Raw genomic sequence first — 23753 nt, forward strand, 5'->3', positions numbered from 1 at the left:
TGTATTTCTCTCCAGCACCTGAACATGCACATACTTCCTCCTGACTTCAGTTAAAAAGGTAAATGTGCTTTCCTAAGAAAGAACTCAGGAGAGTTTAGGGTTCTAAGTGAACTCCTGGTTCATCTGCTGCTTTCGGTCTCTTTAGACCTTGCATCTCATAAAAAAAAATTCACTTAAAAATGACTATTTCAAATTCTCTAGGAAGTGTTCTTTCATATCTCTAAGACTGACTAATTAATGCTTTAACAACATGCTTTAGGAATAGCAAAACGTTTTAGACATTACAAGAAGACTTCACCATCCTTACGCAACACAGCACCACAAATTCAGGCACTATTATTGAAAACATTTATTAGCTTTTCGTATTCCACTGGTCTGTAAAACGTGTTTTTAACCTCTCTGAATAGGATGTGCCCTGAGGGCAGCTCACCCCCCAGTCCAGCAATACTTTTTTCAAAACAAAGTATGGGGTTGCTACGTCCTCGAAAGGGATCATGGCTTCATTCCACCATTCCCACATGCCTTGTTCACTATGACTAAACAATGCTTTCAGAACTACTCCTAGTGGATGTTACTGATGCAGCGTCTTCTGTCAACTTAAGACAGGTAGAATACACACAAAAGATTTCCTACAACTGGTTTGCACCTCCTTCTGCCCACTTAGGTTTTAGAGTTACTCCTGTTCACCAAAAAATCTTCCAGCTAGATATGCTGGATTTCAATTTATACGAAGTACTTTTTCCCTTCTTTTTCTTGTTCATTCGTTGTACTTAGCTAGTTTTAGCCTAGGTATGATATTCATCGACTGCAGTTCTTGGAATAAGAGTTTACAGGCATAAGGTATCCGCAGAGAAGACACATGACATGATGATTTGCAGTAATGGCACCTGTGGAAACAAGCAAAAAGAAAGTCAGAGTTTATGCACGAGCAAAGCTCTGCAGAAAAGAGCAGTTGCCACTATCCTCCATTTTCTTTGTCCACCCGCATTTAAACACTGCCTTCAATCCTAGAAGGAGCTGAGTGCTTGAGACACATTAGCACTTAAGGAACTCACAACTTTAGGCTCTTGAATAAATCTGACTGAAGTCAATAAGAGCTTCATGTTAAACCTGCACTTTTCTTGGACAAGAATCACAGTGCTTAGCAGCTAACAGGACCGACTTCTACTCCTTCACCACTTGCATAACTGCCAACAAATATTCAACAAAAAATATATATATTGTATAATGAGAAAGAAGGTGAACAGAACAAAGTATTTCTGAAACATGACTCATGATTCAGTTTCCATCTTATAGATAGTCATAAAAAAGAGGCAGGAAGAATGAAAGGTCACATTTAGTTGGGATTTTTTTTTCCCCTATTCATAGTGTTACCCTTTGTTGCCTCAAACCAATCCCATTGCCCCAAGCCAAACATTCCTAGCTCAGAAGAGGAGCATCTCTCTCCTTAGGTCCCTCTGTAGAAACAGCAAAATCTTTTGTAGAGATGGAGGTCTGATAAAACTGCTTTAACACACAGTCTTTGCACTCTTTACTCAAACAATGATATTAAAATCTGGGAGAGTGTTTTTCCTTTTTATTCTGTTTCTTACCTCTGTATTTCCTCATTCTCCATCTTCTGGCTTTGGAGAGTTGATGAACCCAGGCCTTTGGGATCACAGAGTGTGTCCCAGCACTTCCCTAATGGTCTATCAAAGCTCTCCTTCTGCTTATATGTTTCATAATCATATTCTCAGCATAAAGTCACGACAGTCTAAAGTTCCAAGCAGCAAAGTCACTACATGCTTCTGCGTACAGAATGAGAACCAACATCTGCAATAAAGCCAATGCTCAGTCACTTGTTTCTGTTATCAGTGACCTGGACCTGGAGCCTGAGGGAGTCACTGCAGCCAGGTCTAATAAGGCTGGTTCATGTTAAGCAAGGTTCTTGGTTATGAAACTCACCATTAGTTCTTCCACAGTTACTCTTCCCTGACTATGCTACTTCTCTTTTATGGATATATTTAAAAGAACATCCTCAAGAGATGTTCTGAAAAATTGACCTCACGCTCCATATTGGGGTATTTCTTTTTTTTTTTTTTTCCTCTTGAAAATCATCTAAGTTTTGACAACTAATTGTATAGAAGGTTTAATTACATTTCTCTAGTTTATGATGAGGAATGACGCTTCAATTACTCTGGTAACTGGTTTGACTTCACCTAGATCTGACTACAGAGAGTAAGAGGTTAGTAGGCTGAGTGAGGTGCTCCCTAGAACACACTTCTCCTCTGCACTGTTCCACAGGAGGAGCATTACAGCTGGCATGCCTTAAATCAGAATGGACATCAATTACAGGTTCATAACTATTAACTTGGTCCAAATTTATAGCGATAGCTGTGTTTTTATGGAGGTTGAAGCAGCATAAACAGAAGCAATTTTTGATGACAGCAAATAGCAAACAACTGTACTCAAAAAAAAAGACACTTTGCAAGCCTTGGAAGCTTGATGAGTCCCAGCGTTTCTGTTTATCAGCAGAAGTCTAGTGCTTGATTCCAGCAGCTAAGGGCTGAGGAGCCCAGACTACTCACTGCACCACACCTTGAAGCTAGACTCTTCTGGGCCTGTTTTGTATGTGCACAGAGATCATCCAGAAAGTTTACAAGATACAATGTGCACAAATTGTACATTACTGTCAAACAGAGGTCATAGAAATTGAAGTACCCAAGAGATCATTTGATCCTAGGATTGATGCTACACTGGACAGGAAAAGGCAATAGTGCCAAAGCTGATCTTAAGATTTTAAAATGCCCAGACTCTACGGAAAAGAATAACTTCACATCATCAAAAAAGGACCAAATTTCATTCAAGGAATTCAGTACATAACTCCGTACCACAGCAAAGCTGAAGGATTTGCATGCAGCTGGTTTTGCCACAGTAAGCTTCTACCTGTACCTTTTACGGGGACAAATTCTGTCACCGCCACAACAGTCCCCTTCCCTGTGAAAAGTACCAGTTCACGCCCCAACACCGATGCACTGTTACTGGGCTGCAGAAAGACATACCCAACCGCTAGTCTTCGTCTGGGAGGAGAGCATATCTTCCTGCAGACAATTGTCCTTAATGGCATCCACCAAACAATATGTTTCTACAAGGTTTCTCACAGCAATGTCTGATTAATGCTGGAATCACCGACAAGGCCAGTTTGGAAGACGTGAGTTTCTCTTAATGACTGTCTCTTCTGTGATGCTCATTATAGGGCCACTCGCTTTGGCTACTGGTAGGTACAGTGTATTACATAGCAGAATCTACCTCTTTTTGATTACTCCTGCACTTCAGACAGCTTTTCACAGTACTCAACTGCAAGAATGTCTTGCTCTGTCTGAGAGTTTCTTTCAGTTATTTTAAAAACTTATTAAACTTTGTTATGTTCATAGAAAGCATTTTGATTAACAGTTCCTTAAAAACAAAGTTTAACACTATCTCTAATGTTTAAATTCCCAATTTTCTTCAAGGTGCTTTCATTGAATCCAGTCTCTGAAATTCAATCTTCAAGGTCTGTTCTAAAAGCCAAGGTCTTCTAAGAAAAACTACTACATCTGCATGATGGTATTTTTAAGGCAATGCATTACACAGTGAGAAGCAGTTGTTTGAATTCATGCATGCCCTTCCTTCCAGGCAACTTCCTTCAACTCTTACTTGTGCTGCAGCAGTTTTAAAAGACCTGGATCAGAAGGAGGGCTCACTTGTTACATACAATGCATACACACTCAAGAAAAAACAAGAGCCTAAAAATGTTTATTGCACAGAAGCCAGTAGGGCAATGTCCAACTAAATATCACCAACCAATACAGGCTGTACAGAAAGCAGGCTTTGTCTGTACATCTGCTCCATAGAGAACTAAACTGCTACTGGTATTTGCAAACATGGTTTTGGTCTTTCTGGCCAGACACGCTTCTGAGGAAAGATTTGACTACGGCAAGAAAGGGTAGCTGTCACTTCTATGTCTATAAACTGAAAACATGCCTTACTTTCTTACATATCACAGAAAAATTACTCTCCAAGAACCAAAGTAAATAAAGGCCAACGTCCTGCCTCTCCTAATTGATATCCAAGATGCTGCAAGCTTCCAGTCTTATTAGGAAATATTTAGAAATGAATCTCTCCTCCTCCCCATAACTCCTCATATTCCTCAACACGTAAGCACTGAAATAACTTGTATCTTGAACACACACAGTTGCTATTTTCATCCCTTAGTCATGGGACTTCTGGCCAAGGGCAAAGTTCTGTCACACAGAGGCACATTTACTCTCCCTGTAACATGTTGATTTATGTACCTTAGAGTTGAGGGCTATCTTGAAAGTAGGAACACATACGAAAGATGCCACATGCACAGAGTGAGGAAGGGACAACACGGCCTACAAAAGGCACTGCCGTTAGACAACTTACCAGCCAGAGTATCCCAGCAAGCCACACTGCCCACAAACATCCACTTCAAAGGCATCACTTGAAATCATCAGTCTCTCCAGTAACAGCATGCTGGCTCCATAACCTATCAGACAATCCCGTTCCATCTCTCCAAGACGTAAACCACCATCACGGGATCGACCTTCAGTGGGTTGCCTTGGAAATAAATATTAGAAAAATGCAGTAAGTATTCCAGAACACAGGTTCCACCACCCTAGGAATACCTACTTCCAAACTGCAGGAATGGTATAGTATCATCAGATAACATTCTACAAACCAGTGCTGCTGATCTCACACGTTATTCAAATTGAAGCATTTCATCATTGCTCCTGTACTGGCAACGTGATGCAGTTTTGTGAGCAACTACTGCAGTGTAAGGCCACCACTCACAGAATGTAGCCGAGCAAGCAAGGCCAAAACAGTATCCAAGAAGAAAACTTTATCTAGCAACCACATACCTCGATACAGGTTTGGTATTCTTTTTTTGCTGAAACATTTATTGTATTTTATAGTCATCTAAACGAAACAATATTCAGCAGCTAATGAATGAGTCATGAAGCTGAACTACCACTAAGTGAGGCTAAATTGTTAAAATAAGACCAGTTTTAATCCTAGAGATAGTGTCAAAACAAAGCAGCAAACAGCGTGATCAACTACTCCCTTCTGCTGGGTGCGTATTACTAACTCATTATTGAAATTCTGCACCTTTCTTTTTTTAAGTAACAATTATCTCATTTTCTTTTTCACGTCTGATGGTTAACAAACTAATTTCAGTGCTGTATGGGCTCTCTAGCTCCTCAACACAAATTGAAGTCTCACTTCTTGTCTGGAAAGACTTCTTCATCCTCATGGTGCCAGAGGGAAGGAAGTTTTAACAAATCACAGAATCGTAGGGGTTGGAAGGGACTTCTGGGGATCACCAAGACCAACTCCCAAATCAATGGAAACAGACATTGAAATTTTTGAGATAAAAAGTCAAGGTAAAATTTATTACTAAACGGTATATCCATGTGTATTTTTGGTTGGTGGTGGTCAGAATTTTTAATATTCATTTGTCATGCTGCAGTTTAGTTTGGTATTAGTTCCTCTCTCATGTATTAGCACACGCAGTAGCACTTGGGTTGCAAATACTGAGAGTCAACTACAAAGCAAAAACAATCTTAACTTCCTGAAGCGCTAATATATCGCATGCATTTCATTAAATACTTCAATCTCACTATATTCCCTGAAGCACAACTGCAAAGAGAAGGGATAAAAATTGTTATTGGCAATCACAGGAGGCTTTGTAGGTCAGTGAAAGCCAGTGTTTATGTGCTGTTCCTTTCTGCCAGAGCACTGTAAATCACATAAAACATACAACGGGTACATACAGATCATAACTATTGGAGTATATTAGTTAATATTATTTCAATCTACTGAATTTGTTAAGTATACTAGATAGATTTAAAATAAGTTTTTGCCAACTCGGGGAAAAGGATTTCTAAAAGATTTCAACATCTAATAGTTATTTACAACAAGTTTTTTTAAAAAAAGTATAGATAATGACCAGACCAAACTGACCTTCCAAAGATGCAAGCTGTGTTTGTTTTTTAGGGGAAGTAGCTCCCTTTACTCTGACCACAGTGGAACTTTAAAACTAATCTGCTTGTAATTCAAATTGCCCTTTTCATTCACGTAACCTTCTATTTTCCCCCACTGTTGGGAGAATGGATAGAAGCTGTTTACATCCTGATTAAACTCCCAAGCCCCCCCCACTCGGGCGATGGCACCAGCACTGTTCAGACACAGTTTTAAAGGCCTAACCCTGTGGGAATGCGGTTTTGTGAAGTGCTTAGAGGCAGATTTAAAAGCAGTTGAGGCCTCCAAAGGCACAGACATTTGCTGCAGCACTAGAAGTGCCTGAGTTTGCTTCTACCAACTGACTTGTACAATACTAGTTAAACTTGGAGGCCTACTTTCAAGAATGTCACCAGGTGTTGGTCCACGGGATAAAATGCCAACAGAGCTTTATAAAAGTGACACCCCCTCCCCCCCCAAATAAAGTCACAATCCAATTAAGGGAGGATAAAACCACTTGAAAAAACGATGGGGTCTCGATTCCAGCCCTTGAAGAGATGCAGGACAAAGATTTTTAAAGCAGCTGAAATCCCATTAAAAAAACCCACGCACACACAAACAAAAATTTCAACTCCAATCTTAAGCTCTTAAGTGTTTCACCCCCACTGAATGTCAAAATTATCTCACTAAAAACAAAATAAAACAAATAAAACCCTCCCTCTCGGAGAAGTAGTCTTCCAAAGTACCAAGAGTTTCAATATTGAGATTGGGCCTTTGAAAAGAGTCTGTCTTTGGCTCCTTACATTTATCAGAGCTTTCTTCAGCTTACACGAGTTGGAACATTTTTCACAGCAAGGGTTGTTTAGAATATTCGAACAGTTTTTAGGAAGCATTTGTGCTTCCCCTTCTCTACACACATCCACTGCAGCTGTTGCCCTGGGTAACTGCTGCCATTATTTATTCTGAATATAACATTCTGAAGACAAAGCAGACACTTGATGGGGAATATACAAAAAAAAGAAAAAGAAAAAAAAATCATATTTTAAGGAAAACAGGACTAAGAGATCTTAAAACTCTTAAATCTTATGTAAAATGAATGGATTTTTTAAATTAGAAGAACAAATAATCAGGCCAAGTGGTCTTCATACTACTCAACTGTTGCATTTAGAAAACAAAACAAAAAAAAAAGCATAAGACAATTAACTTCAGTGGTTTAATCACATTAAGGATTTACTGGTGCTAAATCTGCATTTTCTGGAAGAGCAGAAGGTTCAGCTTCATGGTGCCATTCCTTGTTTCAGTGGCAGTGGAGAGAAATGTGACCTACTCCCATGAGTAAGAGGACACCTCCTGGGTCTCACCTCAACTCCTTGCCTGCACCAGAGCTCTTGGCTGAAACGTTGATCTCCCAGAAGTGTGACACTACCTAAAAAAGCTCGGCCCAACAGGAGGAGGGAGCACTGTGCTCTCCAGAGAGGAACTCTGACCACTCTCACATTATGGCTCTGCGGTACAATAGGAACTGGCAGTATCTGATGAGTTCAAAGGAGACACAGGTGGCAGCTCTGACTGCCCACCAAAACAACCGTGCCTGCAGAAAGCACACATTGTTCTCTCATAAACAAAACTAAAACCAGTTTTTCTACCAGAGATTTAGCAAGACTGGGCATCTGCACAACACCATCTACAGAACTGAGTTTTAAATTAATTGTTAACCACTCATGGGAAAAAAAAATAATTTAGTCTTGCATTTCATTTAGTGAACACCAACTCAGAGGGTAACATCCTGGTGGGTTTTGATCATGATGACAGAGAGCTGCTTTGCAATTTCACAAAGTCCTGTTTAAATCCGAGCAGTGCTTAGCATGAATGATGTTCAAGGAACCCAAGTCTTCTGCCTTACTTCAGACGGCAATGTAACTCCGTCAGTTAAGGTATACTTGATATATAATGTATTTCAAGATGACGACTGCTAAATTCCATGTTGGAAGCTTTACAAGATTACTTTAAAAGGCAAAAAAACCCCAACAACGTTAGAGGCATTCTAACAGGAAGTGCAATGGATGAAAAAACAATAGTGAATATGAAAGCTGGCAAAGCAGGCTCTCTCAGCAGAGGCGATGGCAATAAGGGCAGTTTAATTAGTTGAGGAGAAAAAAGAAAATTCCTAAAGGACTAGTCAAGAGGCAGCATAAATTGAACATCCACTAGCTTTCCTCAAAGTCAAATAAAGAGCCCTAGCTGCATAGTATGATGTTACCGACTGGAACAAAGGATTCAAAGCAAGGGGTGGGGGAAATCACAGCACATTCATCTTTACGTACAATTATTACCTTGACTTGGGATTTAGGTTTCATTTAAATTCAGTATCTCTAAAAAGCTGAGAAAGCTGGGGGAGACAATATGAAAGCTGATGAAGGGATTTGGGTAAGCTAGGAGCGACAGTAAAACAACTGTGTGCACCTCTAGCTGAGACAGTAAGTTTTCATTTTCATATGAAGGGACAACAGTATGGCTAACACAAAGGACAGAAAATGGGGCAGACAGCCCAGTAATTGGGAATATCGTTCCCACTATACAAATCATTATCCAAATCATCATCCAAATCATACTGGCAAGGAGCTGGAACATGAAAATTATGAGGAACAAGTGTAGCACAACTATTAATGTGGCTGGTGGAAAAGTTGCGAAATAAAAGTTTTTTGTTTTCTCTCTCCCACGTCATCCATTGGCATTTTCCTCTATGGAACATGTGAGACAACTTCAATTTGTCTCAGAGAAAGCACGAGGTCAGAAAGCCAAAACACATGGGAAGCATGCAGCAAAAAGCAAGAGAGAAAGATACTTCTTTATTAGGTAGAGCAGAGACCTGCACCTCTGCTCCATAACAGTGTATGAAGAGATGAAAGCTGCACCTGTTAAGAGGACGGAGTGGCTAACATGGTGTGTGGGCAGACAGGGCAGGCTGTCTGGCAAGATTTAGCTGATAATCCTCTGTGACGGACAGAGTTAGACTAAGGGATTCACCAGAAGCCTCCTCAAAACAAAGACTGTGCCACTGAGCCACCTTCTGTGAGACAGGAATGTCAGCAATACAGCACACGAGCGCAAGCAGCCTTAGAGCTGGAGCCAAAAAGCTCGTTTGCCTCCAAGGAGAAAAGGTGAGTAGCACCAATGAAAGCAGAATGCTGCCAACTCCCCAAAGGTGCAAAGAATGTACGCCCACCTCCAGGTGTTTTTATTACATATACCCCAGTGTATATCTTCAAATTTTACGCAAGGGGACATCAACGCAGTAATCAACCTTGTTGTTGGAGAGAAAACCAAGTTCAGGCTCAGAGCTATGAACACATCTCCACAGAAATTGAAGACATATTTAAACTGGGCAAATAAAAACGGAGATTTATTGTTGTGGTCTCTGTAAACTTTGCAATTTATCAGTGTGAAAGCGCAGTTCTCCTGCACAGTATTGTACAAAACCTGTGGATCACCACATAAAACTCTTAAGTTTTAGAGTTCAATGGAAGTTTTGCAAGGCTGAGTGCAGTGTACTGAGGATGCGTGTTATGCTAATGATGGTTTGTGCTACAGTTGGGCCACATCAATATTAACCTGCTCAGTATCACAGCCTGTTGAAATATCTAAATTAATTTCTTCTTTTTACTCATCTCTTATTTTGTAAAAGTACAGTTGTTAAAGGGGAAAAACAGTCCTCCTAAAATGCCTACGATAAGAAAGGTCTGGCAGGGAAGGGCCAAAGCGTGCCCTGAGAATCAGAGGATGGTGCTTTTTAACCAACTGCTAACCGAAGTCTGAGAAGCACTCAGTTTTTGCACAGCGCAGAGCACACCTGGATATTCAGAACAACCTCCTACCACAGAGCACTGCGAAAGCTCTACTCTGTAGAAGCGTATCAATGGGTAACAGCATTTTTTGTCAAGCACCAAGAGGTGAATAAACTACTTTATACCCATCAGTCAGATGAGCATATTTCTGAGTGCAGGCCAGGAATTCTGCACCCAGCCTTGAACAGTACCTGGTAAGCACTGCTCTGGGTCCTCGAGCTCTCGCGTGCATTTTATCCAACACCATGTGCTTCAGTTTCTGGTAATAGACAGGGCCAAAATAGATGTACGCTTCCAAAGGCTCCCTGGATGGATTAAGAAAAAAAACACAACATTCACAGTTAGCACATATTTACCTTAAGAGAGACAAGCGTGCCATGGACAAGAGGAATTTAAAACAATGCAGGAATCATGAGTCCTTGAAAAATGTGTTTGGGCTTCCAGGTCTGAAAATCCTCCAGAGAACCGCTCTGAACAGACGAGCAGTGCACTGCCAGCACCACGTACTGCTGCACCAAGGGACAAGCAAGGAACAAGCTCCTTGGCTCCTGCCACACGCTGCTCTACCTGCAGCAGGTGGGGGCCTCCTCAGCAGCCGTGCCCCCAGCACAACACTTGGGCATGGACTGGGGGCTCAGACCAGCAGAGTAAAAGGGCCCTTCAGAACTGCACTTAAGATGCTGAGCTTTGCATCTACCCAGGAACATGTGGAGGCAGCACAGAGGTGTTCCTTATTTCTGCGAGGTGGAATAATAGGTGAAGATTTCTGTCTTTAAAATACTCCCAACTGTAAGAACAGCATAAACAACTAAAGATCAGAAAGCAACAGCTGAGAACACTTGGTCATTTCCCAGTTACCACCTTCAGCACTCAGTAACAACCAGATTTAACACAAAAACTCAGCACTGCCGACCATTTCTTCCTAGAAACATACATGTAATGCAAAATCAAGCAGCAGACAACCTCCCAGTCCCAGTCCCTACTGACACGATACAGTGTTAATCCAAAAGCCACCCATTTAAGCCAATAGTAACACGCAACTAGATATTTGGAGTTTGTGTATGTGTTTGGAACTTCCACACATATTTGCTTCCAAATTCCATAAAAAAATAGATGAAGCACCTGAAATTTTCCTGGGAGAACACCAGTATCCTAAAGAAAAGTTTCTAAATAGGGCAGTACAAAGCTGAAGTTTGGGAGCAGGGGAATTCCAGAGCAAGATTATTCTCAGTGGGAAACGAGATTAGGCATGTTTGTTAAAAATTATCATGGGTTATCAACAAGAAGTGTTTCAAACGTTCAAATGCTTCATGAAGAATGTACGGAATATGGAGAGGCTAAGGTGTATAAAATGTTTGGTCTCGAAACAAAAGACAAACAACATATGGAATAAGTTGGTAGGAATGGCAATTAAAAGCAACTTACAGGAGAGATCCAAACTTATTCCTCGAGAAGAAGGGGACTGGGAGAACAATAAAAATCGCAGGAAGGTGGGATTAAGATACATTTTGGAAGGCAGGCATGTGGAACCATATGGCCTTTTCCTGTTCCTAAACTATCTTGCGTTCTTTGAACTCTGTGTCTCAGAAGCCAGTCCCATCGGCACAGCAGGAAGGTTGCACATTAGAGTGCAATGCCAGACTGCATCATTATGCAAGTGAAAGGAAAAATAAAAGAAAGCACATGCAAAACGTTCCCAAGGAACAGACACCTGCTTCCAAATCTAGATTTTACAGTACTATTAGAACCAATGTGAAAATGCTCATCTGATTCCAAGTACATACAAGAACTGCTGCTAAAAGAAACCTGAAATTTCTTCCAATCTCTCAGAAGGAAAACCTTGAGTTTAACTTTTTTTGCCATACAGAAGAACTCAGAAGATTTTCATGTCTCCTACAATAGCTGGTCACATTACAGCATTTCCCCACTCCCCCCCAGACAGCTAAATTACGCAGCAAATTCTTACCCGGTGATACCAGATGTTACATAGTCCTTCCCTAGGTAGTTATAACCATGGCGAATGAGATCTTCACAGACATCCTTCACTTTACTGCCTCCAAAAGCTGTTCCATAGTGAAATCTGCCATCTAGGACCCCAGCCTTCCCAGCCAGGAGTTCAATTAACTTTCCTACCTGCGCAAGGAAAAGCAGAGTTAACAGCCTGCTCACCGGCACGTGCCAGAACATACCTGGATCAATCACAGTGTTAGTACGGCAGATGTCTAGTGGGAGGTGCCCCTGCCTATAGCAGGGGGGATGGAACTAGATACCCCAAAGGCCCCTTCCAACACAAACCATTCTGTGATGGGCCTGAGATGGCAACCTGTGTTACTGCGGGCAATGGAAACAGTGGGAGAAACCCAAGGAGAACCCAAGGAGGTATTCCTGTAGTAAGGGGTGAAAAGCAGACAGGATCTGGGATCCTCTTAAGTACCAGAGTCAGACATTCCCATTTCTTTTTTTCAGCTTGTCTGAAAAGTGAGCATGATCCAGTGTGGCCTTCTGCTCTGGGAGACTACTGCAGAGTTTGACACTCCACAGTGCAGCAGTGGGAACAGGAGGAAGGCAGCTAACAAAGGAAAAAACATCAGAGATGTACAAAGTAATAAGAAGAGGTGCCATATAAAGGTCAGGTTGTGATGTACATGGTACAGCCCCACAACGAGGCCTGCATGAATTCCATGGAGGTGTGTGTGATATAAGGCCTAGGACTATTACTGAAACCTGTCTCTTCTCTTCCCCTCACTGCTTGCCCAGCTGGCTTACTGGGCACAGTCACTTGGGAGGGAAAGGCTTCAAATTCAGTACCTGGTTGCTCTTCTAATAGTTTGATGCAGAACAAAATGACTGCGATGCACAAACAGCCCACATCCCAGCTCCTTTCACAGAAGGATGTTTCAAAACAGATGGCTGAAGGCTCGTAAGAGGGCAGGCATGTGGCATGAGGACTGGAGAATGTTCCTGCTGCAACCGTATGGCTCTCACATACACACAGTTTTGTTTTTCTGGCTAATGTACTTCACTTTCTCCATTGCACGATGCTGCCTCTTTAATGACAACATAGCCACTAACCGTCATACGCGATGGGAAGCCATGAGGGTTCATTATGATATCTGGACAGATCCCTGTATCACAAAATGGCATGTCCTCCTGAGGAACAATCAGTCCGCACACCCCTGCAGAAGAGAGAACATTTCAATTCACCAACAGCAAACCACCAACAGGGCTGACGCCTCATCACCAGATTTTCTTCGGTGTTTTTCTCCTCCTCTCTTTCTCATGGATCACTTTTTACCCAGACTCATTACCGTGACCACTGCTCGGACCTGCAGGCTGCAAGAGAGCCCTTGTGACAGGACTGGCTGCATTAGCATAGCCCTGCATAATGCTCCCCGTGACATGTCAGCTAGCAATTAGGGAAGAAAGCTTCAGATACAGTTTTCAGATGCAACCAGAAGCTTTTGACCATCGGTCTGGAACATCTCAAGTGAAACCTACTTTTTAGAGCTGATACTATAATTGTCTGGAAAAAAAAAGAAGAAATCAAGTCTCTTGCATCACCTCTTCGGACACACAGAATTACCACTGATTCAGAATCCCTATATCATGTGCATCTTCACTGAATGCTTAGTGAAGCCAGGATTTGATAGGAGCTGGGGGCAAATTAGGGGAAAATGCAAAAACCCAACATTTTTTCAGGTAGTGTTCATTTGCTGAGCAAAGACTGCTCTTGACGAATTACAGGCAGTGTAAGGAGGGGTTGGACTCTGTATTTTGTCCACCCCTGAACACACGTCGTAGCTTTTGGAACATTTTTTCCTGGTCTCACAGGGTGCAAAACAAAAGAACAAAACACCAAACTCTAAAGTTACTTACGATACGTTAAGTAGAAGCATGAAAACTTACTTAAAAGTCTGTCACGCATCGTGACATTTTCCTCTCCACCCTTACAGCCGAATTCTGTGGATCAGAACACTTCAGTGATAAATGACCAAGAGATCTAACATACAACTTCAGGTGCTAAAATGCAGCTGCTTAAGCCCATACTCCTTTGACCCAATGCTACTGTTTGAGTGGCCAATTTCTTCCAAAAGCCCTTACAACTGGAAAAGCCAAGAAGCTGTGTGAGATGAGCCCGCCACGCTCTGGGAAGGGCCCTGCAGTGGAGGGGCTCCTGAGGGCTGTAGGTGCCGGGCACATCCCCAGGCAGGCGGCCCCGGCCGCCAGCACGCAGGGGGATGGCGGCGGCGGCTCAGGAGGGAGCAGCGAGGCAGGGAGAGGTGCACCAACAGCAGTCAACAGAGTGGGAATGGTAAGTATGGGGGGAGGGTGAGGAAGGATGAGAGCGTCTGGGGGGGGCGGGGGAGGCATTTAGTTCTTAACTTATTGAAATTAATTTTCACCGTTCCATTAGGATAAAGTGGTAACACATTTCTATCCTCCCCACCAAGAAGCGACCACTTGCTGAAAATGAAAAAAAAAAAAAGCCCAAAAAACAAAACCCACTCTTTCTTGCGAGCACAAATTCTTTATCCTACATTTATACACATAAATACTTTACTAGGGGCATATTATGGCACTTGTGTTGCGCCTTATTCCTGCTTACTTCTAAGAAAGCATTAGGCTACATCTGGACTTCGGGGCACCTGTAAGCCAAAAATTAAATCTTAGCTAACTGAAAATTACTTTAGGCTCTGAAAACCTTTTATATGCCACGCTGGTTCCCATAGCAGACAGCCACTGTGTTGTTTGTTTTGTGTGAAAGTGAATGATAAAAGATCCATGAAATCGACACAGAAAGGCAGAACAGCAGAAAGAACTGAGGGCTCTCCATCATAGCGGCTTCTACCCTCCGCTGACTTGCGGAACAATGGGACCTACACACCCAACTGCAGATCTAACACAGCTGTGCATTTCATTAGATGAAGAGCACTAGTGACACAAGTAAATAATTAACTTATTCTGGTCCGCTGGCTGTGGTTATGAGACCAGTCATAGCTGACAGATTTTAATACAAGTTAACACAAAGACAGCATAATGAGCTTAGAAGTTAAAAACAAAATATTTAGAATCCAGCAATGGGAAACTCGCTAGGCCATTTATAAAGTTTCTGTTATAGCCCAGGGGAAAAAAAAAAGAAAGAAAGAGAGAAAGAAAGAGAGAAAGGGAAAGCTATGAAACCTCAGTTCTGAGCATCTGTAGTTTAAGAAGTTGCTGAGTTTAGCTAGCAGAAGTATAGCACATTTATTTGTACTTAGAGAACATGATGGAGAGCAGCTTCTACCTCTCCATGTTTTAAGAAAGTTGATTTTTTCTTGTAAGGAGCTATTTACAAACCTGAAAGGCACCTTCCTGCACACAACACAACTTCTAAAAGCAAGCAGCTGCAACTCGCTCCAGAATGTGAACTTGATTCATTTTGTAGTCGCTCTCTATCAGAGGTTCTTTGGAGATGAGCTAACGCCTGCAGGTCTGCTCTGAGAGTTCCTGACTCTGCTTCTCCTTTTCAGCCCCGATTGCTGTACCAGGGTTTGCAGCAGGGCAATAAAATGCCAGTTTTACATTGCCAGGCAGCTGCAAAAAGGTGATTGAGTGAATTAATCCATTAGAAGTAGAATAATCACTTGAAACTGGCTCATAAAACAGTAAAGGAGAAAAGGCAGAAGCTGGATTTAAGACAGCCTCAAGTTCCAAACCCTGTCCCATGCAGCACCAACTACATTTCACAGCCAAGCTGCCCGGCTGTTCCCTATGCAATATCCATAAACAGGACACGCTCAAACCCTTACTTAACTTCGCACTTAATACAGGTTTTTAAGATTTCCTGATTGTGACTCATTCAGACATCACATGAAAACTGCTCCCCAGCTTTCATACTGGACACAAAATTACTTGGTTTCATTCTGCCCCCCTCTTCAGCACACATTTTCATGTGCTGCATGTGGAATCCGGCAATACAGTTTTAGCCTACATGCTATGGGCCTGAAGCTCTTCTCTCCCGTAACACTGTGAAGTTCTTGTCTAGGACCAGAATCAAACACTAACAACCAGAAAAGGCAGCAATTACTTTTCTAGACAAAACAAATGCCGCGCTGTTGTATGCCAGCCAGTAAATGCCGGCCCTCATCAGGCCCGACGGCCCCATCTTACACACGGCTGTCTGCATCCCAGCACTCTGTGCCTCCACACGGCCCTACAGGACATGGAGCTTTCCCACCTCTTTGCTCCATTCCTCGATGGGCGATATTCCCATTTCCAGAACTGGTGCCTGCTCTGCAGCCTGCTGACAGCCACGAGGGGCTGGCGGTGGCAGGAGGGGGGCAGGGTCCCAATGATGGTATGGGAAAGTTTGTCACCAGCTCTGTCAGGTGCCCTCTATGCACACATGCCAAATGAAAAAAAATAATCAAATAAGTCAAAACAACCTAATATAGAAAACTAATTACTAGCAGCGGGAGGGACATTAGCAAGCAAAGGGGACAAAGTGAATGGAAGCAGCAGTAATGCCGGCTCCTATCAGCGAGACAAAAAGAAGTGCATTACTGAGTTGTCCCTGTTTGTTTATTCTAATGATAGAACAGCAAAAGAGCTCAAACTAACTGAAAAGTGCCTACTTTAGATTTGCCAGATTTGACAGAGTTTGGAAATACCCCTGAGAAAAACGACTAAACCACTAAACCATGTGATGAAGAAGAGTGGTACCTACACCACAGCACCGCATAATGCGGGCAAGGGACCAGCTGATGGGTAATTATGAATAAGGTTAAGCAAAAATGTACATCTGCTTCAGAACTCTGACTGCACACTGCCATGGCTAACTAAGCACAAAACAACTCCAGCAGAGAAAAGTGCCGCATCACATGAGCTTTGTTCAATATCAAATCACTCACTGATCTATCGTATCACTTCCTAGATCCCATTTGACATAAGAACAGAATTGAAATTAACAGATAAATAATGCATAAGTAAACTTGATTAGTTTTCTTATTAAAAACATCACTCTAAATGAGAGGAGGTGCTAGAAGACAATACAGTTTGTACACTGCTTTCCCATGAGCTGCTGAATGGTCTGATGTGATAAATTTGCATAGTCTGAAGCACACAAAGAGCTGATTAATTGAAACCCTTACAATGCTTCTGGAAGCAGCTATTGTAAAACAATAACCATAGGAACTTTACAAAATACACATGGCTGAATGAGTCAAGAGCTTAATAAAATGTGTGTTCAGGATACACTATTTGGAAACAGAATTAGAGATTTTTATTCTGTGCCATAAAATGCTAAATCACCCTAATTTCAGAGGTTCAGTTGAGGATTTACTGAAGAGGTCAGAAGGTTACCTGTTTGCTGCTTCAGATAAAAAATGCCCTGATTTTCTTCTTAAGCAAGCACGCCAAGCAGCGGTATTGTGAAAAATAAACAAACAAAGCCTGTAAGGGAAGTTTTAATGACATTCTGACATCTCCTTTTCTCATACCCAACTTCTGAAGATAAAAATAAGGTAAGAAATTCCTACCTTCCCCCGTGTCCAATAAACGCTAATCGTCTCGCATTCCTGCAGTCAATAACGGCCAATTCTTTTTAATACCACTTCAACCATTTAATTCCTATAAACCCACCGATGTGTTATTAGAGATAACGCACTAAGTCTGATTTGTAATGTGGGAAAATGACACGAGTAATGATTTAAAGCTAGCTTCTCAGTTTACACACACTGCTTACGTGTACTGCAAAAGCGCCCACTGAGAGGACAAAGATGAGTTGTTCTTAGCTATGAATTCAGGCAACCACGAGGCAGATGCTCAAACTAGTAAAAATTTTAGAAAGTAAGCAAGGTCAGACTTTGGTATATAAATGGCATTGTAATGAAGTTTATGTAGTTGACAATGCCGTGAATGGATTTTGTTTTGACACTAAAGAACACGGTTCATTTAGGAAAACAAAGACCATCTTTCATGAATTTAAACTCGCTTCCTTGTCTTTAGAGTTGTTTAAGTGCAGATACTTCAGAAAGGTTTAATCCTTTATCTTAGATCTTCAGCTATTAAAAAGCTTCTGTTTGCCAGTTCAAACAATCTCTTGCTTAAATACAGTTTTTCCACTCCTCGGGAATACTGTTCAGTATTGCTGCTTAGTTCTGTGATCTACAAGACCTTTGTTGGAGGTGTTAATCCTTTTTCACATGAGAGACTGAGAAATGTTCTTTCAGAGAAGTGATATATTGCTTTTTTTCACATCAAAGGAGCCCAACTTTTTCCTCATTGTGACTTGTAGCAAAGCGAGAGGAAATCTGGAAATATAATAATTTAGTTTGTATGGAACTCAGATGAAGCTTCTTTAGCTTAACAATCCTTTAGCCTTCTGTGCTTTGAAAAGTGAATTTACTTGAAGAATGCAAGATTAAAAAACAAAATAAAACACCAAAAAAGTTTCTTTATCCTTCTGGAAAATGTATGATGCGATACAGTTAAAGCAAAGACCTACCGCTTAAGACGAGTCCTCTCTGGTACATATATATTTATTCCTGAAACATTAGAAGCTTTACAGACTAAAGGGACAGCCCTATTCCCAAGATCTTATTGAGACATCCCGTCTGAAGATGAATATTGAGATAGCACAAAATGCTTGCTGGTGGGTTTCAGAACACAACATGATGGCCTAACTTTCCCTCTTCTCGTGTACTTTGTTGACAAGACTCAAAGAGAAGGCGAGGGTTTTCCAGGCAGTTTGGAAGAAGTGCACTTAAGGCATGGACTTGCATGAAAAGAGTGGACAGGCCAGGAAGTGGTGACCCTTGCCCATACAGTGTTGACATGGGAGAGGACACAAAGAAAGTAGCAAATACAGATGCAGTGGCATAGATCTAAATTATTACAGGGGCCTACCAAATCTACATGCGTATGTAATGAAAAGCTCTTCTGTAACAAAAGGCTAAAGCTGGTTTGTGAGATTTAATCTGTTGTATCCCAGACACTTTCCAATTCTGTTACTCCGCTTCCTTCTGCCCCAGTGACAAAGTATACCTTTCGAATACAAATCAATTTGGAACACATGGAAAAAAAAAAAGACATGAAAAAAGCTTTGCGCAATCTTGTATTTAATACATATTTAATTATTTTAAAACCACGACCACAGTATCATGAAATCAAATCTCATCTTCATACACTCTCTCCAGAAAATAAAAATACTGACAATAGAGAAAGGACAGTAATTTGCTTTCTCTCCTTCTTACTAAATTGAGGTACTTGTTTAAATGGCTCTATGATGGGCTTAAAACTAACACTCACAAATTAAACTTGAAGAGGTAATCAGCTGCATTCAGACAAAGAGAGAACAAATTCAAGGCTAATTAAAAATTCTCTCAATAGAACATGTTAAACCATTGGTACTGTGATGTCTGTTTCACAGTTGCCTATATTCTTCTGCTACAACAGATCCTTCTCTGATTTGATGTCGGAGAAAGATGATACTAGTGATATTTTTAAACAGCTAGCACAGAAGATTTTCCCCTTCCTTTCCAAAGCTTTTGTTGCCTGGAATCTAACATTAATGTCAGTATGCAGTTCTTCACTGTATGCTGAAGTCACAAAACAGTAACCTCCAGTGTTCTTGTATTTATTTCTACATATCTAATGTATTTATCTTCTCCCCAGGCACATTTCTCCCTTGACAAGGAGCTACATGCAGTGAGATGTCTGTCCTTCAAGACCTCTAAAATAAGCTCCCTATACTGGGAGATGCCTCATGTACATTTAGTGGTATGGAAGGCCCTCTGCCACCTAAAGCTATATTGCAGTTTGCCTGACACTTCTGCTTCCTCCTGTCATTTTTCCCTCTTCTCCTCTGATGAATCTCAATTTGTGGAGAATACTGCATGGTTTTTGGAGCAGTATGGGAAACAGTGCCATTTTAATGCTGTCCAATTATTTCAATAGATGCACATCAATAGCCCAAGCCAGGAGACAACCATAACTGCTTACGTTTTTCATGCAAGATAAATATTTGTCATGATTAACCCAGTAGCTTCTTAACTATAATGTATACTTTTCTTTTTATTGTAATAAGAAAAATTGTCACGTGCAGCTAAAATGCTGCATTACGCCTGAAAGGAGAAAGAACCAATTAGATTAAGTTCAAGAAAGTAGGAAGAAATGGGCTTTGCTATAAAAACAGTCATAAGCTTAAAGTATCCCACATCTCCTTTGTGTCTTAGATTGTAAAATTATTTCAAACAAATTCTACAGGAAATCTTCATGAAAGAGAAAAAAGGAACGGAGCAGCTGAACTATCCTGACAGCTCAAGTCTTTTTATTTCTGTATTAAGCTAATGCTCTTCCTCCTCACTTAGAGAGGAGGAATATATCCTATATAGCATTTGTGGAAGAACTGGACTGGATTTTAAAGGAGAAGTCAAGAATGCAGCTTCTTCTTTACTTTTTTGAAGCCTTCCATAGGTATTATTTCCCAGACACTTGGGGAAACAGAGGGAATCTTCTGTTTCCTCAAAAATTCTGTTTTTAGATAAAAAGCCATCTTGAAAACAGAATTGGGGAAAATGTTTCAACGTTCATCAGAAGGGTCTCTATTTCTCAACAATAATAGAAAAAAGACAAAAGACCAGTTAAATTTCAAGATGGCAGCCCATGTTTTAAGCGGAGCTATTACTGCCAAGTTCATCAACTACAACTAGTTTTAAGTACATGTGTTTCAAATCTAAAGAGCATTCTCCGTAGTTTCATCAGTTTCCTCTCTCTTCCCTGCATACAGACCTTACAGATACTTGTGTCACCAGATGTAAGAAGTTGGTGTGCTAACACTGAATGCTGTGGTTCCAGTTCCTTAGAAATCAAACTGGCGAAGTACAGATTTTGTTATTGTTGTTGCTGTTCCAGTAGTTTTTAAGGCGGTATCACATTTGTCCAGTAACAGGAGAAAAGTGTATGTGCCTCTTTCCTTCCCCATTGCTTAGTCTCATGTCAGATGCATTCTCCTCAGTGACACTAAGCAATGATTTCAAACCAAAGTAGGATCTAAATGCACACTAAGGATGTAACATTCAGGTAACAGGTTCAGTACAGCGCATACAGTGTGGCAAAAGGTCATGCTAGATTTCTAAATTTCTAGATTTTCCATGCGCAAAGATGAAAAACTGACTAACAATCAATATCAGTCCCATGTTGAGACCACAGGGAACAAAACATGTTTATAAATCATTTACAGACAGACTGTTTTCAGTCACTTCTTTCATGACTCTCCTCCCATGCACCCCAACACTTTGAAATTCAGAGGATATTCCACGTCATGTTTTACTGCTGTTAATGTCAAAGGGAGATCATTACTATCTTCAACAGATAGGGAAACAGGCTTCTAACTTTCAATTTACAATTAATATTCAACACTGGAGATCACCATGCCACTGAGCAGCTTCCTAGTAGGAAGCTTTTTTACAGCTCTTGGTTTGGAGATCAAGAGGTGGCCCAGATCACATTCCACCTCTAGTCTTTTCTGTTCATTCTGAATAGGTCCTCTCACTGTTTCCTTCAATACCTTTCTTGATTACTCATCGACAAATCTATCTAAAATCAAATTCACACTTAGAAAAAAAAATCCCATTCTTATTCAAAAAGGACACCTACCCTACTTTCCAAGTTCATAAGTCAACAGAGTTTTGTTTGCTGATTCCTCCTTCACTTCCAGAAACATAATTGCTACACAAGGCAAATTTAACCAATACTACTTATACCACTACAGTCATAAAATATCTGAAATATGCATGATGCATATTTGTGGTGGGAATACTCAACACGTATTTATTTTTATTAAACACAAAGCTTACCTTTCTGCCCATGACGACTGCTAAATTTATCTCCAATTTCTGGTCGCCTCGTTTGCCTCAACAGCATTTTGATCAAGAAAGCATCCTCTGCATTTGATGAAATCATTACTTTTTCGATATAAGAATCAGTTGCACCTTTATAGCTAGTGAAAGAAGACAAAACATGAATTTTACATTTATGAACAGAAGTTAAAAACAAGTACCTGTTTATTGTTAAGATTCTGGCTGAAATGCAGCCTTAATGGAGCCAGTGTTATAGTTGAAGAAGGGAGCTTAAGGAATATTCTAAAATAATTTAAGAACAAAATGAAGGCATAATATCATGTACTGGTATAGAAACGAATCACAGTCAGAACACAGTATGGGACACAGAAAGAGAAGAACTTTGCAGGTATCACCTGAGTTTATGTAGCAGGAGATGCATGGATTAAAAAGATAAAAAACTGCAGAATGAAGATACATCAGATTTCGATATCTTCTGTAGGAGATTATTTTGTCTGTTGTTCCAGTAGCTGAGATGGTGGAACTATGACACCATCTATGAAACTTAGAGCCCTGTGGGCATGTCTCTATCTCTTGATAATTGTCGTTATAACACTTCTTTATTAGTATCTTGTAGGAGTAAATCTTCAGCTTCTAATTGGTTATGAGTCACAGAGAAGTGTGGCATGGCTATTTCTGGCTTTCCAACCTGGACACGTATTTTTTGCCTTGCTCTTCAGTAATCTACCAATGTGCCAAGGCTATTGCCAACTAAATAGTGAAGAACCCTTCATGCTTCCTAATCCATGTATTTTACTTCAAAGTTTTCATCTCAGAACTCTTCTGATCTTTCAGGACACTAAGGGAAAAAAATCTTTTTAGCTGTGCTTTCCCTATTCATTTGGTGCTTTGGTAAAGAACATCTGCTTGGAGTGGCCAGAACAAGCTGACCATCAGTCACCATCAGCCTTTGAGATAGGAAGGCCTCCATCTTCTGGACTCCTACCTGGCAAAATGAGGGCTGAGCAGCAGTCAGTGTTTTCTGAGAGAGTCTGCATGGAGGAGATGCACTCCTTCACTGAGCATATGTATGTTTTCTGCCCTCCCACTTGTTCTGCTTCTCTCCTGTTTCTCCATTGCTTAAACCATGTGTGACTCCACTCCCTGCTCCCAATGTCATCACTTCTTCCTTGGATTCTCCTGGGAAACAAGACTCCTCTCTATACACATACTTTCAGGAGAGTTCTTTGTACAGGGGGACCTTTCCTCTATCCTACCTTCCCCAAATAGAAAGTCAAGATGCAACATACGTTACTGGCACATCTTTGTACTGTGGTTGCTGTGGCACACTGCTTCCTTCCAGAGGCGTCTGGGTCACTGTTGGCATTGACTTGTTCACAAGGACTTGTTTATTTTCTACTTTTTCACCTACATCAATCAAAAAACAAAATAAAATGTATCTGGTTACCTATGTTAGAAATACATTCGAAGCTATAGTATGAGGAGTGTTGGAGGACAAACTGTAAGGAACTCATCAAGGAAGTAGGTCATGTTGTATTACTGAATATCACATGGTAAGGGAATTGTTAAACCAGCTTTTTTGGTAATCAAATTAGAACAGTTGTGTGTTGAGGGCACTGTGAGAAGAGCTGTTGAATATACTCAAGGTCTAAAAAATACAAAAAGATACCTAAAGTCATTTGCCATAAGGAGAAAATTAACAAGCAATGCTGTAACTAATTTTAGAAATTTCCACCTAAATGTCTGGACATCACGTAACATCCACAACGAGCTGTGCAAGAGCACTTTTAGTCTCTTTCCCTGCCCAATGTGATTACTTTTTCCTATCACTTTTCCTATCATATTTGTTTTCCTCTCTCCCTCAAAATATATTCCTGAATTGTTAAAATGACAAAGTCTGACTTCCTCAGGCAGCTGCATTAGCTGACAGTACGCTAGAAGGTTTTAATAATGAAAAATAATACAAAATCTCTCCTTAAAAGTCAACAACAAAAGAACACGATGGATGGAAGCAGTAAAGAACTACAATATTAAAAGTCTGCCATTTTGGGGATGTAGGAAGAGTACT

The 23753-nt window shown here is 40.9% G+C and overlaps 1 protein-coding gene across 2 annotated transcripts in view; it reads right to left on the minus strand.

The window, feature by feature from the left end:
• Positions 1–334: 334 nt before the first annotated feature.
• The window catches only part of POLR3B (RNA polymerase III subunit B), a 67430-nt gene continuing 44011 nt past the window's right edge, over positions 335–23753 (minus strand). For both annotated transcript variants that reach the window (XM_025148724.3, NM_001321490.2), the window contains 7 exons: positions 22975–23092; positions 21683–21825; positions 12918–13021; positions 11812–11978; positions 10037–10150; positions 4426–4599; positions 335–887 (listed from right to left, as the gene is read on the minus strand). In XM_025148724.3, the coding sequence (XP_025004492.1) occupies positions 758–887; positions 4426–4599; positions 10037–10150; positions 11812–11978; positions 12918–13021; positions 21683–21825; positions 22975–23092 (950 nt within the window). In that variant the 3' untranslated portion in view covers positions 335–757. The remainder of the gene's footprint in view (positions 888–4425; positions 4600–10036; positions 10151–11811; positions 11979–12917; positions 13022–21682; positions 21826–22974; positions 23093–23753) is intronic.

This window comes from Gallus gallus, chromosome 1 (assembly GCF_016699485.2).
Source record: "Gallus gallus isolate bGalGal1 chromosome 1, bGalGal1.mat.broiler.GRCg7b, whole genome shotgun sequence".
Lineage (NCBI taxonomy): Eukaryota > Metazoa > Chordata > Aves > Galliformes > Phasianidae > Gallus > Gallus gallus.